Raw genomic sequence first — 16,882 nt, forward strand, 5'->3', positions numbered from 1 at the left:
AGCCTCGCTTGACAAGTCTCGCGAGATCTCATCACGTGTGCCTGTGTGTCATCCACACTTTTTTTTCCTCCGTCAAGAATTTCCAGGAAGACAATTCCAATTACAGTACGTATACAAGATCCGTGTTTGCTGCAAAGTTAATCTATTATCGGCTAAAATGTTTGATGAAGTTATATATATATATATATATATATATATATATATATATATATATATATATATATATATATATATATATATATATATAATCTATGTACTGTATATACGCTGTATGTACTCTACATGCTTTTTTTCCTGACAAGGAACTAATATGGCAAAAACCGCAACAGTTGTTTGATTCATGAATGGACCAATAAATGTCCTGGTTCAATTGCAATTGCTTTTGAAACAGTCCCCTTCATCCTGCTGTTATCTTTTGGACATCGTGGGGCCAAGACAGCACTAAATCGGTTATTAAAGTGACACTTGGGTGATCTTAACATTGGCACTTATATACTAGGTTTGCATGTAAAAACGACATCAGTACTAAAGTGCCCCCGCCCCCAAAAAAAGATACTGTCGTGACTGAAGGTCTTCTTTTGTGATTAGATTCACTACAAATTGCCCCGCCCCTTTTTGGGGCGTGGCTTATGTTATGTTTTCGGTATCAGCGGTCTACATCACGGGAGGGAGGCAAGCGTGGTAATATTGTTCGCTTTGTCAGTTCTGTTGTCTAAAACGGCGCCCGATCACCACCAAAATGCAAATGCACATTACTACTCTTGTCCACTTCAACCTGTGAAAGTATAAAAGTGTTCTGCACAATAGTTTGGATTTATTGACATAAAACGTGATGTCATTTTGAGTAAGTTGATTTTTGTGGGGAAAAAAATGAAATGAGATCTTGCACTTAATGTTGGTTTGCTGTTCAGCAGTTTTGTGCTATCTTTGAATGTTAATTTTTATGAATGAGAGCGCTATGTACGGGGAGTCACAGTATGTGGCTATGTTTTGATTGTTCAAGTCTTTTTTTTTTGGAAGACTGGATCTTTTATACATGCATTGAGAAATGTATTCTGAAAAAGAAAAACATAAATATAAAAATATGAATATAAAGAGCACATAATTTTTCATATATGCATGTATTTTGTCCATATTTAAAATGGAATTTTTGTCAGACAACTAGTTAGGAAGTGTGTTGTCCTATGTGACCCCCTAGGGGCACTAATGAAATATTGCGGCCCACCATCATTAAGTTGCCCATCCGTGTCCTAAATGAACTCCTCTATTTATATGTTGTGGATATACTCCACCCAATGTTGACCAAGAAGTCTTGCATATCTTCTCAGTGAGTTTTTTGCTCTCTGCAGATGTTTTTAAGAATGACACTTGTCACAGGAGTGTGTGCTTTAATTTATTTTGTCAAAAGTTTTGAGAGTCTTTATTTAATTTCCAATGCTAACCACTCTGTGGGTTCTGTAAAATTAAAAGTACTCTTTTTGGTCAATAGGGAGCAGTCCAAGACCACATTACAGCCTAGGTTACCTGGTGCTGCGTATTGGTCACCAACCACCAGGCCGTGGCCCATTTGGTACCCGGTGTTCTGCCAAAATGTCCGATCCATGCGAAACTTCCTACCGAAGGCTGATTTGACAGCCTGTTCTGCCAAAATGTCCTACCCGTGCGAACTTCCCACGGGAGGCTAATTTGACATTTTCATTTTTATGTATATTTCATCTTGTTTTGTTTATCTGCACACAGGTAAGAACTTAAAAACATCCCTCTTATTTTTGTTTTTATTATAATCATCTTTATCGTCAGTACCAATGCCTTAGAGCTGGCAATTTAAAAGCAATGTAACGTCTTTTTTTTTTTTATGGCACTGATAATATTATTTAAAATTTTGCATTCACAGATTCTTTGCCAACAGTTGGATTGGCAACTGGGGTGGCAATTAAGGCTTTTGGTGAAGGTGGCAACTGACACCTCTGGCCATCCTATAAAAGCTCCTATGCCCATGATCCTAATGAAAATGAAAAAAAAAATGGATGGACTACAGTATCTTTGTTCTTCTATATTGGTGAATCAATCTATCCCCTTTGTATCACTTCATCATAGACATAGTTAAATTATATTTGTGAGGAAATTGAGAAGAGGCCATCATTATTTCAGTGCAAAACGTTTTTCAGCCATTTTTGTTTAGTGTGGTGCTTGCTGTTGGATTAGTCCAATGTAAAACAGGTTCAATGAAGGTTTGGAATCACTTATGCTGTAGCCTGTAGTTGGCTATGAAATGTCCACCTATCAACCAGAAGTGAAGGCGGAAGTACAGCGGAGTGAGACACTCGTTGGTGTATTCATAGACGATCTTTGTTTTGGGATTGAGGCGTTCGCTTCCTGTTGAGCGTGTGACTCCATCCTGGCTGCTACATCTACAACGAGCAACCATGGCGTCAGGCCTGCCCGGTGTCGTCCTCTTGGCCCTACTATGTGCCGCCCTGACAACCTGTGTGTCCGGTAAGTTTGGAAATTAAGTTAATTAATCGACAATGCTCAGTAGTTGCCGTTGTTGTTTAAGTCACAGAGCTATTTCTGATTGTCGAGAAGCGCCCCGTGCAATCCCCCCCTCACCCCCGAAAATAAATAAATAAGTCAGTGATATGTTAAAGACGTTAGCCACCTAAACGAAACATCGCTCACAGAATGTAAATGATGTCGCTCACAGAATGTAAATGATGTGTGTTTTATGGCCTTGATATGTCGTTTTCTCTGGATTGAGTGATTTGACCGACATCTATTTCGACAATTTCGTTTTCTCCGAAAACAAAAAGTAACAGACAGTGCATCTCCCGGACATTATATTAAGTACCCCTGTCGTGTCTCCTCACAATATACAATCATTTGTTCAGTATTTTCCTATCAATTTACTTTAACCCTCTGAGAGCTTCATTAAAACTGAAAACAATTGCCATTCAATCTAAGTGCTCTTGTTGGACTTTATAGCTAAATCTTTAGTGTCGTGTAGCTGTACTGCGAACATATGCTATTTTGGAAGCTAAGTATGATAGCAGTTCAGAAGCTAACAGTGTTAGCATTTCTATGTGGCATTCATTAGCAGAACCCAACCTATTTTTTTCACGAAAAGCAGGATCAGCTTCGAAACAAAAAGTAATCAGCAAAAATGCATCTAACCATTAAAAGTACACAGGGTCTTACTCATGTCCAGACTAATTTGTAAATGTGTTCTGGTCAACGTCATCGCACAAAATCCAAATTGACAAATATAGGATGTTGAAAATGGAAGTTTGTTTGGGCAGTTTTGTAGGGTTCATTGTCTCATGTCAACCGGCTGCCACTTATTACACAAAGCGGGCTTGGTGAGTGGGAGTCACCTGAAGGGAGAAACCCGTATTTGAAGTGGGACTGTTGATGTTGTCTCTTAAAGTTAGCTTTCTTTTACTTGGCTGTTCACATTTGTCTCATCATTTGTGTTGGCAGAGTGTTACTATGAAGCAGTAGTATCATCCGACTCTTTCCACACTCAACAATTCGATAATATATTGCTGCTATAATCACGGAGGAATCATTTAAATGACCTGCTTTCTGACATTTCTGCAGAAGCACTGCAAATATATATACATTTTTAAATCAAATATTTGCTAGCTCATGGGCTTACCTTTTTACTACCATATCACATAATGAGATGAGCACCAATCAATGCTGGGCTCTCCGCAATGTGCTTTTATTGAAGATAGAGAAATCGTATTCATTTAAAGGATTTTTTCTGTCTGTGACTGGGCTTGAACAACATTTTATTGCTTAATAATTGATGAACAGGCTCCTCAGCCACTGAAACTTGCTGCTTTATTTTTATTTTTTTGCTTGTGATGTGTTACAGCGGACAGTAAACACTGTCTGGCCTACACCGACTCATACGGCGAGTATCACCCGTACGAGCGATGTTACCAAGGATTCTGCTGTGGTAACTGCCAATCCAAACGGTGCTGTAAGGATACTTTTCTGCGCTTTACGGAGGATAGCCAAGAAGAATGGTAATTCATTTTCCATTTTTGACCCCCCCACCATGAATTCAACCTTATGACACTGTATGACATTTGGTGTGAGAGAAAAACCTTTAGCCGTTTCCTTATGCATTCGTCGTCATGCGTTGCTTGCAGACATGTAACAGGAACCAGGGCTTTCCTGTGTGTAACCACCTGGATGGAGTGTGCTTGTGCAAAGTAACTGCAATGCACTGGAAGTCCCCTATTTTTCATAAACAAATCATTGTTTTGGGTACTCTACATATGGAAAATGTTCTGTGGTCACCCAAGATGACCATTTCATTGTGCTGCCAGTCCAGTGGAATCTCATGTCAGACACTTTGCCTCCTAAAAAAAATCATGGAAATTGAAATAATGCATTCCAGATTCCCACTGTCGCCTTCTTAAAACCATTGTTAACAACAGGTAACATTTTGAGTTGACATACAAGTGTTTGAGGCGTTAACCTGTATAATGAGACAAGATGAGTTTTCCTTGGAGCAGAATCTCTTCACATTAACACTACATGCATCTGACTTTGCAACTTCTATCAGTGGTGTTATATCTCACTTGAGCCACATTGTACCGAGCAGCCAGGACACTGGAGACGTGTGTACCACTGTCATCATGACGTTATGTTGTAGTTATTTGCAGTTACAGTGGAACCTCGAGTTACAAACGTGCATTTTTACGAACAATTCGGATTACGCACCAAATTTTCATAGAAAGGTTCATTCCATTTACGTTCTGTTTTTGGTATACGAACGGTCTTGGCCTGGGCGAGCAGGTGGATCTCGCGCTGCGTAACCAATCATTGGCAATGTGCATAACGCATTGCTGTAAACTGAAAAGTACTTGTATCCCTGTGCGACGGAATGTGAAAAACAGTTGCGTATGGAGACAGAAGTTCTGCCTCCATATCCTCTGTCATCAAATCACAAATGATTGACATGGTAGCCTAAATAAAATCTGAAAATCATCAGAAAATATTTACAGTGCGTATGTTATTTATTGGAATGTAGCATCTCTTTAATTAAGAAAACGAACGATTGGGAATGGTTCTGAATGAATGCGGAAGTAGGTCCCATGTTGGCATGTTGAACCTCTGCTAAACAAGTATAAAAAAGCGCTAAACAGCGAAGAATGCCGCTGTGCTTTATCTTGTGTCGTATAACCTCTGTGCCTCACGCAAAGCAAGTTAGGTATTTGCTGCAGTAGCTTTGTTGTTCTGCTCATACCAAACAAGAAAAAACTCATTCACTGCCGTTGACGAATTTACATGTCTTTTCACAGTCCAGCCATTCAGTCCCGGGAACTTATTGATATTTTGTTTCAAACGTTAGGGTGAAAGAGAGTCTGAAAATGTCTGGCAGTGAATGAGTTAATCTTTTAAATGGCAACGTGACATCCACTTTGTGGTTTTATTATTTTTTTTTTTACAAGAAAAAGACAAGTTTTTATGTATTGGTTTGACAAAATTAGCCAATGAATTGAAAAAAGCATTTGAATCAGAATTGATTGAAGATTTTTCAATGGAGGAGCTGTAGCTCCCCCGAGCAACAAATCGTTTTTTCAAGTGTTTTATTTCTTTATAAGAGTGTGTTTTCACTTATCTCTGAATTGCATTATATTTATTTTTAACATGCTGGTTGGGGAAAAAAAAAAAAAGAAAAGGTACCGGTCAGTATAACTTAGTTTTGGGGCTGAAACAAATTGATCGTATTTCCATTCATTTCAATGGGAAACTTTACCTCGATTTATGAAGGTTTCGAGTTACTCGCTGAACCAATGAAGTTTGTTACTTGAGGTTCCACTGTATATGCCTTTGACACATTTTCCGTTTTTGCAATAGATTGTATTGCTCTGTGATGGTATTGATAGGCAAAAAAAAAAGTTAATCATTTAGATGCCTCACTTAATCTGAAGTCTTGTGAGTTATGCTGACTTCACACTGGAAGCGGTTCAACTTTGAATGTGTATTGTCATCAAAAGTTTCAAATTGTAAAACTTTTTCTAGTGACATTTTTCTTTCTATTCATCATTAATTGTTCGTCATAATATTTGTTCCTTTTTTTAGCGAATATCATTCATTCATGGAAACCACTCCAATGTTGGGTTCCGTCATCGGCGGTGTCATCTTTGTGGTGATGATGCTCATCATCTGCTGCGTGTGTCCCTGCTGTTGCCTGTACAAGGTGTGCCGCAAGCCGCAACGTAAGTCCGTTCGCTCCCCATCCATGCTAAACATCCATTGCTGTTGAAATTCTTTTAGGTTGTCCTCAGCCACTCACTAGCAATGCTCTTGAAACACAATGTCCATATCGGTCCTTTGACGTGCATCTTCCTTTCCGTTTCCTTTGTCTCGTTTTGCATTACATGTTCCTGGAACATGCATGTTATGTTAGTGGTTTCCTTGGCAGAAAGTAAAGGTCCTGCATGTCTGCAAATCATTTTTGTCAGATGGAAGTCGTTTTGAACAAGTGAAAACCTGCATCTGATCGTGTTATACTGTTTAACCATTCAAAGTGAAGTAATCTTTTCCCCTGTGACTCAGAGTCATACTTGGCCATTCTAGTTTTTTAAGAAGCGCAATCAGGGGAGTCATATGTGGTCTGTTAGCCCACCGTCCACATGACTCTCATTCATTGTGTTTCCAAAATGGGAATTTCCGCTTTGCCCGGATCAACATAGTGAAAATTCCCACAAGCATTTACTTGTATTAGGGTGAAAAAGTAGAGGTTTACAAGTAGATGTAGACATTTAAGGTGTGCATTTGTGTCTCACTCCTGTTGCACACTCTTACACTTCCTGTCAGCTGCACATAGTTTGTTGCCGAGCAAAGTGCTGCAGGAATGTCAGTGCTCCACCTACTGTCTGTGTGTCTGTGCATATGTGTGTATGACTCATAGTCTCCACGGCAACCACATGAGAGGAACTAAAGACCATCCCACGTTTTTTACGGGAAGTGTTCATGACGGCCTTGGGGGGGGGGGGGGGGGGGAGAATGGTGTGTGTGTGGTTTTCAGTTGGGGGGGGTTAATCTGACATGCCCATTTTCCCCTTGTGTTTTTATGAAGAGAGAATTTTCATCTACTCTTTTTTGAAGTTTTTTTTTTTTGTTTAAACCCCAAATACCCTCAGGTTTTCAGGTTTATGTAAAAAGTGGGATTCTTCTGTGTTGGTAATTATGCTTTGTCTTCATGTTTTTGCAATTTTTTGGAAATGACTCTTTTCTTTCTGTCAATTCCTCACAGCGGTAATCGCAACCACCACTCACACCACCGTTGTGACCAACACCCCCCAGCGTTACCCTCAGCAACCAGCAATGTCACCTGGGCAACCACAGCCCTACCAGGGAACACCTTATCCAGCCTACCAGCCTGTACCAGTGCAGACCGGATATGGAGGCCAGCCCATGCCACCTCAAGGATACCCGCCGCAGCCCATGCCAGCTATCCCACCCCCAGGACAGCCTTACACACCGGGACCACCGCCAACATATCAGGAAGCTAGTGAGTTGGGACTTATACACACACACACACACACACCATAATAATTTGATTACATGTGTTGATATGGCCTAGCACAGATTAGTTGGAGTGCACCCACAAGTTTTCAAGGGTGGACACAGCCACTGTTGCAATTTCAATTTATTTACTCAATAAGCGGTAACAAAATAAACTCATGCAAGCTGCTTTGGCCACAACTGATGCCCAAGCATTTGACATACAAATTGGCTAACGGTTCGCCGGTTAACTGTGAGACGCTGCCCTGAGCTCACAACAGTCAACACTAAACTCTCATTAAAAGGACTCCCGCGTCACTCATCAGGCCAGGCCACAGCACACTTTTTAAAGCCTCACACAATCGAAGTCACAGATATTGTAGTGTGGAATGTGAGGATGATGACATCAAGTGGACAGCAGTAATATCGCCACCTCTACATGCACATTTTGGTCTTTGATAATGCAAAACAAAACAAAAAAGTTAACTAATATGCAGGACTGAAGATATGAAGATGAAGAAATATTTGCATTTGATTCTTTTATGAATTGAATAAAAATGTTAGCTAGCTTCAGCGCTACATTCTGTGACATCACAACCTATCAGTGGTGCTGCCATAAAAAAAAAACAGCTGACCAAGCCAAAGAATGCATGAACAGTGACTGGCAAAAATCTGACCCGATCTTTCCCATCGCACCAGGCAGAAACATAAACAAGCTACAAGGAAGTGGATTAATATATGCTGACTGATTTTGAACATGTTTTACAAGTCTCAAATGTGAGACTGAAGTTACAACAAAGAAGACTTTGAGAACTACAATTTAAAAACAAGAGACTGGCAAGTAGCACGAATAATATTCAAGTTGCATCAAGAAAATAAATAAAATGGTGATCTGCTGAATCACAAACCGGCAGTCAAGAAGGCTTTTAAAAGAGGATGTGGGTTGATTGAGTCGTCTCATTGGTGAAGCGTGATTTGCTGGCCAATCTTGGAGTCGGTAGATTTTCTATTTTTGGCAGGCCGTGTGGCCGCAAAGGCATTCAAGAGTTTTGTCTGCTGTTGTCGATGTTGAGTTTTAAGAGTGATGCAGGCTTTAAACTGTTGATAAAATAAACAAGGTCTCACTTGATGTTTATAGAAGTCCGGTTCCCAAAAATGTTTTCAGACATCCGATGCATCGTTATGTTATGATTGTCTCAGATATTTTGTTGTCACAAACGGGCTGTCAAATAGGAAGGATACAATTTTGCAGTATTGCAAGAATATAACCAATGATAAACACTTGTTGAATATGAATGACGTTTGCTGGAAAATAAAAGCGCTTTTGTAGCAGTTTTACGATCAGACTAGGGGTCATAAGGTTAGGCATCCTATGGAGCAGAACGCTGCCATGAAGTTTTGGCATTGAAAATAATTTTGGGCACTGTAGAAAAATGATGGACAGAAATAATTACTGGCACTGAAAAAGATTCCACTGGGAATCTCATGTTTGGATATTGTTTATATTATGATGTGTTTTTCCAGAATTCACCTTCATGGTGATGTCTTTTTACGTCTTTTCTTTTCAATTTCAATTTACTGGTTTGCAGATTTATTCTTTTTTTGTTTCACTTAGTCACCCTAATGGCAGTGTTTTGGGTTTCAATGCCAAAACTTAATGGCAGCCTTCGGGCTCCATAGCTATAAAGTAGGAGGGAAAAGAACAAAAAATGTTAGTCTGGTCAATATACATAAAGACAAAGATATCTTTATACGAAAACTACATTTAGCAAACTATTTCTTACACAAACGGATTAAAATGCCTGTCACCCACTTTTTATGCATACAATAATTTCACAAAGGATGTCATGGTTCCATACTAACATTAGTTAAAAGGTCACAGTTGGGTTCCTTTTTGGTACATTAAGGCAATGATTCTAAACGAGTGTGCTAGGACACATTAGTGTGCCGTGAGAGTTGTAAAGGTATGCCGCGGGAAATGATCAATATCAAATTTCATTTAATTGGTCAGACATGTTTTTATTTTATTTATAACAAATAATGTATACAGTACATGCTTGCTCCACTCAGAAAGCGGCTCTGAACAATTTGATTGGCCGAGTTACATTGGAAGAGTTGCAATGCATGTGATTGGTCTGTGCGCATGGATTTACCATGCAAAATTGACAGAAATGATCTGCACTTTAAAATAATACATCATTAATACCCCCCCAAAAGGTAATGCTTGGTGTAATTTGTAACTAAACTGTTTTTGTCTTTCCCTATGTGCAGCGGGTCCAGGTTACCCTCCCAACCCGATGCCTTACAGCCAGGCTGCGTTCACCCCTGGCCAGCCGTCCTACCCCATGCAGCCCCCCATGCAGCCCCCCATGCAGCCCCCCATGCAGCCCCCCATGCAGCCCCCCATGCAGCACCCCATGCAGCCCCCCATGCAGCCCCCCATGCAGCCTCAGGCCAACGCTCCAGCAGCCCAAATAGACTACCTGGCTCAGCCAGCATACAACCCGGATTTTGTCTCCCCGCCACCCAAGATGGGATAACAGTCGCATCGAGTTTGCTGCAGGATCTTCAAAGAATTTTATTTTTTCTCTTTTATCATGCTACATCCACCCAGACCATTTCTATATATACACTTTTGCACAAGAGGTTCGTGCATGCCTTTTTGGGAAGAGATGTTTGCCTTGCAGTTCTCAGGAAGCAAGTTCAGATTTCAGTTTTTCATCTTCGTGAACCTGCGCCTAAATCCTTAGAGTGAGCTACTGCAGCTTGAACTATCTCGACCATCTTCAGCCATGTTTGATTATTTCAGTGTTACAATTGGACACGTTGTCGTAGTGTTCTCTCGTGCTGACGTTGTTACCGCCGTGTTAGCCGCATTTTGCCTTCTCATCGTTAGCTCTTCCTGTCGTCCGCCAGTAGTGCTATTACAGTGTGTAACCAGCATTAACGTTCTTTTGTTTGTGTAATTGTTATCATACGTTTTTGTGGCAGTCGTCATAGATGGCCTTGGCACTTGGGGGGGTTTTCAAAGTGTGGGACCGTGACACTCACTTTACAGGGCATAAAACTATAGTGTTGCGTCCGTTACGGCATAATAACAAAATGAAAAAAAAAAATTGCATTAAAAATGCTCTGCGATTGCAAAACAGATATTGGGGAATATTTACAACCTTAATTACATTTTAAAACAACTTTTTGTAACATTTTTAAAATGTGCTGCAAGGCATGTGTGAAATTTCAAGTCAAAGCATTTTTGCACAAACTACAAGGTATCTGAGGGCTGACTTTTCACACCCCATCCTCTCATTCCGCAGGTTGATACAGCATCATCCTTGTTCCCTCACTATCTACAGAATATTAGCTAAACAAGCTGTCGACACGATTGCATAAATTCCAGCCTTAACATTACCAAAACAGCCTAGCATTGTATTTAAATCATTTTCCCCTCGCATTATAGGAACCAAAAAAAAATGCTTTGTCTTTAACATGGCCAAATTTATCTTAACAGGTAGTTTGTTTCTTAATTTTTCTGCGGGTGCATCCCTTGAAGTAAAGTGGCGTGCCTCTCACACTTTGACAACTGCCACGCTTAACAAAAAAGAAGTGTCACTTGGACAAGTAGTGGTCAGTTGATTGTGGAAAAAAAAAACATTGAAAGTGTATTTTTAGTTTTTACACTTTTGACAATGGTGGGAAATTTTTGTTACGGAGTGAAGAGCTCCATGGCTGAAAGGGAAAGTTTTTTTGTTTTTTTTTTATGAGCGAGCTGGCCATTGTGTGTGGTCCCAACAACTTGGATTTTTGTTCATGTCTTCAACAAGCTTTTTTATTTTGTGTGTGAAACCTTAGGATGTTTTAATTGTTCCAACTGGATGCAAATGTACCGATGCATTAGTAGCAAAGTAACCAAAGTATCTTTTTTTCTTGATTCACTGACTAGCAACTGCTGTGCCTTCCTATCCGCATAACGTCAGAAACAACATTAAGAGGATGGAATTTGGAATATTTAGTTACCTTAACTCGGTCACCATGAAACATCTCAGCTGTGAGGTGTGACAAAAATGAAACAAAGACTGTGGCAGCTTGTTTGTGATTCAACACAGTCGTGTTTTTTGTCACACCTCGTTTCACAGTTCAACATATATATATTTTCTAAACTATGCTATACTGCTAGCCATCTGGATTAAGTACACCTTTCCTGTGTTCTGCACTGAATTGCCTCGTGGATTTCCTCTGTTACTTGAAAGTACTTGTGCTCAAGTGTCCTTTTGGCAAACCCGGCAGAGCCTTTGTCAGAATCCGATGTATCGCAAGCACTACGGAGCTTTGCAACTTCCTCCTTTTTATTTAGATTTTAGATGTTCCTCGTTACATCACGGCGTGTGATTTGTGTGCCATGCGTACAGATTGCTCAAGTTTCGTCCTGTCAAATGTGACCACATTGCCGGCTCAATAAATAGAATTTCGCCTTGTATGCATCATGTGAACGTCCCCTACCTTTCATGTCAGTGTTGTGAATTAAGATATGTTCAATGTCGCTCTGAGGTTGTATTTGACTTTCATGACTGGCAGATATCCACAGGGTTCCCAAACCCCTGATTTACATTTTCAAGTTAATATATTTTAATTGATGCATTCAGAATAATCACCAGACTGTGGCCCATCATGCTGTGGGGAAAATTATTGGGCCGGGTCAAGTCATAATTGTTAGTGGTAGAGGAACTCCTGGGGTCTGTTTTGCAAAGCCAAAGATACCTGATTGGAACTTTTCACTTCCAAGAACTTAAAGTTCCTGTAACTTGATGAAGGAAGACAGCTAGACCAACTGGCCATAATAAGTCTCAATTGTTTTTATTTAACTGTTTATTTTTTTTTGGTCGTCATTTGCACTGCATGGTAATGAGAATCCCTTATGTTAAAGAGGAAGCCAACACCAAACATATTTTTCAAGAATACATTCTGTGCAGGCCCACTAGTTGAATTAAGGCATTCTGATTAATATTGCCTTTGTGGAATATGAGTTAAGCAGCAAAATCCACCCGGCTGCCATTTTATCACTTCTGTTGACTGAAAATGACATCACAGTTGCTCTGGTAATGACAAATCATAGCTCACCTGTGTTCTAAAGCTGAGTCATGACTGGTCATTATCTGAGACCTGAGCAACTGTGATATTATTTTCAATTGACAGAAGTGACAAAATGGCCACCCCCTGAGATACAATACAATTTTATTTATATAGCAAAATATAGACATAAATATAATGGCCAAAAACAGGTGGATTTTGCTGCTTAACTCATATTCCACAAACACAATGTTAATCAGAATGCCTTCTTTCAAATAGTGGGCCTGCATAGAACATATTCTTGGAAAAAAAATGTGGGTTGACTTCCACTTTAAAGACATTAGAAACACCTATCAGTGTAATGCTTTATCACCGGCCATTTGAGAAGCATGCATCTCCAATTTTTTTTCTGTTATCTTTTTGTGATTTATAGGTGTCCAGTTCAAGGTGTGTGCTACTTCTCTTGTTAAATTGGCTGTGTGGGTGTACTTCCAAAACCAAAAGAAATCCATTGTTTTCAGATCAAAACAAAAGAACCCCCCCTACAAAATTTAGAGCTAATAACCAACAAACGTTCCATTGCACAGCAACAATTTACCAGTATAGATATAAATTACTCATTCCATTAAGCAGTCCCTAATGAAGTAAGTGGTGAGTGTATGTTTGATATGCAGACTGACATCAATTATGTTCCCATTATTCAGTGCTTTTGATCCATACTGGGACCCCAGGCAAGAAGGAACCTGGAAGCCCCCCCAAAACACAAACACGTGTATATCATTGATCTAGACCAATATCCTCTCCCTCTTGGGGGCCCGTGCTAGCCACCAGCTAGTAAAGCTAGTAAACATTTCAATTGTCATTCAAATGTCAACATTCAAATGTCATTTCTCAGGGTCCCCTTCAGCTTGGGACCTTCTTCCACTTGCTTATCCTGTTACGAGATCTGATGTGAAAGTCATAAAACTGCACTTTTTAATCATTAATCACTTTATTTTGATACAATTTAACTGTGACAATCCTTCATTAATTACACTGAGCAGGTTCTCAGCAGGAATGTTGTTGGGTGACTCGATTGCTGGGTGGGACACGCGCACGCGCACACACACACACACACACACACACACACAAAGAGTATGTACTAAAAGCAGTTTAAGTGTGTCTTCGCAGTAATGGTGTCGGCCGTTTTGTCCTTTCTAGTGTTCGTGTCCTGTGCTATCTTTCTACCAATTGCATGGGGTGAGTTACAGTATCTTTTTAGTATATCTTTAGGCCTTTAAGCATGGGTCTCATTATGGAAATGAAAGCAAAAGTATGCTATTTTGTGCTCCAGATATGTCTTGACTTGTCTTCCAGCTGACGACTGTTCCAGCTACTGGGACGACAGCGGCGTCCGTCGCAATGTTCACCAGTGTGGTGGCATGTACTGCTGTGGAACCTGCAGCAATAAATACTGCTGTACTGAAAAGACAAGGCAGTTAACTCAAAAGCAGCAGGAACTCTGCGAGGACAGGTAGCAAAATTTGCACAAAAATAGCTATTCTCTGGACATTTCAACCTCTAAAGTCGGACACTTGTGAAATTTTCGGGGAGATCAAATGAGTCATAAGTTGAACAAAACCGTGACTCTTTAAACCGCCAACATGTGGCGAGGAGCAAAGGTCTAGGATCAACTCTGTGAATGAATGCATTGTTTTTTATTTATTTATTTAAGGTTCATTGATACTCAAAGTTACTCATAGGTGCGAATTTTTGCTTGGTGACTAGTCCAGGGTGTGCCCCGATTCTTGTCAAAAGTGACCTGAGACCCTGAAAAGGATAAGAGATAGAAAATGGATGAATGAATAATAAATTATATTTACAAGTGTATGCAGGGTGTCCAGAAATCCCTTTTAAAAATATCTTACAAATAAAGGCCTTAATATTGCCTCAAATTGGCATCCATGAATCTGTTCTCTATGCTCATGCTTGTGTTTTGGGTGAACTGCAGCCTAGGTTCTTTCTTTGTTTTTTTTTTTTTTTTAGTTCTTTGCCCTTCAGGGGGATGATCGGGATGATGTCATTAATATTTATCAACTGTGTGCATGTGAAGCCCTTTGAGACTTTTTTGTGATTCAGTGCTATCCCGCTGACACTTATGCTTTTGAGGTCAGGAGAACGAGTTAGATAGATAGATAGATGGATGCAGTTGATAGATATCATAAATAGATTTATTATTTATTAATCCCAAGTGAAAAATGTCAGCATTCAGTACGTATATGGCATTGCTAAACCATCAAATCAAATCAGACTTTTGCCCAGTGCTGTAGTTATTAGTGGTGACTGTTTGACCCACAACAGGTTTTCAGGATAAAAATCATTTCATTGCAGCAAAATATCGACGTTAGAGGTTCAATTTTAACCACCTTTTTAGTGATACTGCTTCTGTTGACCACTACGTCTGATTCATCTTCGCAGGCCTCGCTTCGAGAAGCACTCCAGGTCTGTCATACTTTTGGGCAGCATCCTCGGCGCAGTCATTCCCATCATCTTCTGCGTGGGTCTCATCACCTGCTTTGTGGCTCCATGCTGCTTTCTGTACAAAAGGTGCAGGAAACGAGGAAACCCGCGGCGACACCCAAGTGAGACATTTTCTTTAGTCAGTGTTTCCCAACCTTTGCTGAACCAGGGCACTTATTTGACATTTGACAACTCACACGGCACACCATTAAAGAAATGTAAAATATGTACAGTGGATATAAAAAGTCTACACACCCCGTTTCATTTACCAGGTTTTTGTGATATGATCTATCTAGTGGAAGAGCATGTTCATTATTTTGCCTGTCACTACAGTGGTTGGCATAGATAGATTAACGAAGATAGATGCAAATAACAATTTTGGTCAAAATGAAATTGGGGAAAAGGGGAAATTGGACAATCTTTCTCAGAATGCAGAAGTGTTTGGAATCACTGCTTTATAGGACCATGTGACAACACGCACTTGTTGTCTCCCAGACTCCCACTAACTAAAAAAAAATCTCACTTCATGTAGATGTGACAACCACCTTTGTAGCCGCTCCCAGTCAGCCGGTCCCCCCGCCTCAGCATCTGCCATCCCATCCGGGCTACCAGCCTGTACCTGTCCCGCCTCATTACGGAGGCCCCACCATGCCCACAGCACCCGTGGGCCCACAGCCGTACATGGGAGCAGGTGAGTTCAGTTCTTACTTTGACTTGTAAAGAGATTCTAATCAGATAATAATGTCTTTGTGAAGCAGAGTCTGGCTCATTACACAAAGATATTTTTGTAATCTTTGTAATTGTAATTGTTTACATAAATGTAATCATGAGGTTCTTCATGTTTAATATGTGTGAAATTATATTTTATGCACATCCACCCACAGTTTAGTACAGTAGTATAAAAAATGCAGTTATCCGACCTTTCCTTGACCTGTAGATTTGCATTTTCATCATCATGTAACATGCTGTGATCTATTTGTTTTAGTTCCTCCAGCGTACCCTCCAGGTGCTCTACCGCCACGTCCAGATGAACATTCACAACCTCCCTACAACCCTGCGTATGGTTTCAACCCCTAAATCACACATCAGCGTGTGGAGTCATTTGGCTTTGCGAAGAATTTTCAGGGACATCTGAACACACACACAGAAAATGGCCAAAAGCAATTGTGAATAAATGCAGTCTTAAATTAGCTTATCTTAAAAAGTGCTTCATCCATCCTAAAGCAAAGAGACTACCGGTAGTTGGGTTCCATTACCCAGGTGTTGTGAACTGTTAACCAAATATATTTGGAATTTAATAGATGTTTTTATAATTAATATCTCATTATGACAGAGTGAACATATTAAAATTGACAACATTCAGCTACAAACATACTATGAAAATTACGAAACCCAAGTGTCAATATCGATTCTGCAACTACCCACTTTGTAAGCCTCAATTAATGGAAGCCAAAATGCTGGTCGTAATGTCATGTTTGAAAAGATCAAAGGTTTCTTGTTCCTCACTGCCTGCTGTCTGTATATGCCTGCAATACACTCAATGCACCACCAGGACTCACTGTTGTTACACTTTGAGGACACAGATGCTGCAAGCTAATTCAGGAAAGAGTCATTTAATAATTAGCTCATATTTCCTGTTATTTCCCAAAGTATAAATCATCAAGTCAACAGCAGAGGAGCACTCAGATGTTTTTCTGGACTTGATCCACTTTTGCTGTCAGTCACATTTTGACAAGGTGACATTTTATGATTAATGTGCTGCTTTTCGTCCCTCCTCGATATCCCAAAATGC

The 16,882-nt window shown here is 40.0% G+C and overlaps 2 protein-coding genes across 4 annotated transcripts; both read left to right on the plus strand.

Annotated features, from left to right (window-relative positions):
• The first annotated feature begins 2 nt into the window (after positions 1-2).
• Positions 3-12,001, plus strand: LOC147141955 (uncharacterized). 2 transcript variants are annotated; one of them, XM_086040864.1, is made up of 6 exons: positions 3-105; positions 2,366-2,496; positions 3,878-4,031; positions 6,100-6,236; positions 7,277-7,534; positions 9,799-12,001. In XM_086040864.1, exons 2-6 carry the CDS (start codon positions 2,427-2,429, stop codon positions 10,065-10,067), a joined length of 888 nt encoding a protein of 295 aa, XP_085896990.1. In that variant the 5' UTR covers positions 3-105; positions 2,366-2,426; the 3' UTR covers positions 10,068-12,001. The 2 variants fall into 2 exon arrangements, with proteins under 2 accessions (XP_085896990.1, XP_085896989.1); XM_086040863.1 differs by lacking the exon at positions 3-105 and having other exon boundaries at positions 1,866-2,496.
• A 1,673-nt stretch (positions 12,002-13,674) lies between these two features.
• On the plus strand, positions 13,675-16,644 carry LOC147141956 (protein shisa-5-like). 2 transcript variants are annotated; one of them, XM_086040998.1, is made up of 5 exons: positions 13,675-13,830; positions 13,948-14,104; positions 15,049-15,212; positions 15,623-15,781; positions 16,076-16,644. In XM_086040998.1, the coding sequence occupies exons 1-5, from the start codon at positions 13,764-13,766 to the stop codon at positions 16,165-16,167; spliced, it is 639 nt and encodes a 212-aa protein (XP_085897124.1). In that variant the 5' UTR covers positions 13,675-13,763; the 3' UTR covers positions 16,168-16,644. The 2 variants fall into 2 exon arrangements, with proteins under 2 accessions (XP_085897124.1, XP_085897126.1); XM_086041000.1 differs by having other exon boundaries at positions 13,737-13,830; positions 13,925-14,104.
• Positions 16,645-16,882: the final 238 nt, after the last annotated feature.

This window comes from Filicampus tigris, chromosome 9, assembly GCF_054856515.1.
Source record: "Filicampus tigris isolate MCC_2025a chromosome 9, RoL_Ftig_1.0, whole genome shotgun sequence".
NCBI lineage: Eukaryota > Metazoa > Chordata > Actinopteri > Syngnathiformes > Syngnathidae > Filicampus > Filicampus tigris.

Coding starts and splice junctions, on each gene's coding strand:
- LOC147141955 (XM_086040864.1), top strand. CDS start 2,427: ATGGCGTCAGGCCTGCCCGGTGTCGTCCTCTTGGCCCTACTATGTGCC. Junction 4,032..6,099: donor GAGGATAGCCAAGAAGAATG/GTAATTCATTTT, acceptor TCCTTTTTTTAG/CGAATATCATTCATTCATGG. Junction 7,535..9,798: donor GCCAACATATCAGGAAGCTA/GTGAGTTGGGAC, acceptor CCCTATGTGCAG/CGGGTCCAGGTTACCCTCCC.
- LOC147141956 (XM_086040998.1), top strand. CDS start 13,764: ATGGTGTCGGCCGTTTTGTCCTTTCTAGTGTTCGTGTCCTGTGCTATC. Junction 14,105..15,048: donor CAGGAACTCTGCGAGGACAG/GTAGCAAAATTT, acceptor TCATCTTCGCAG/GCCTCGCTTCGAGAAGCACT. Junction 15,782..16,075: donor ACAGCCGTACATGGGAGCAG/GTGAGTTCAGTT, acceptor TATTTGTTTTAG/TTCCTCCAGCGTACCCTCCA.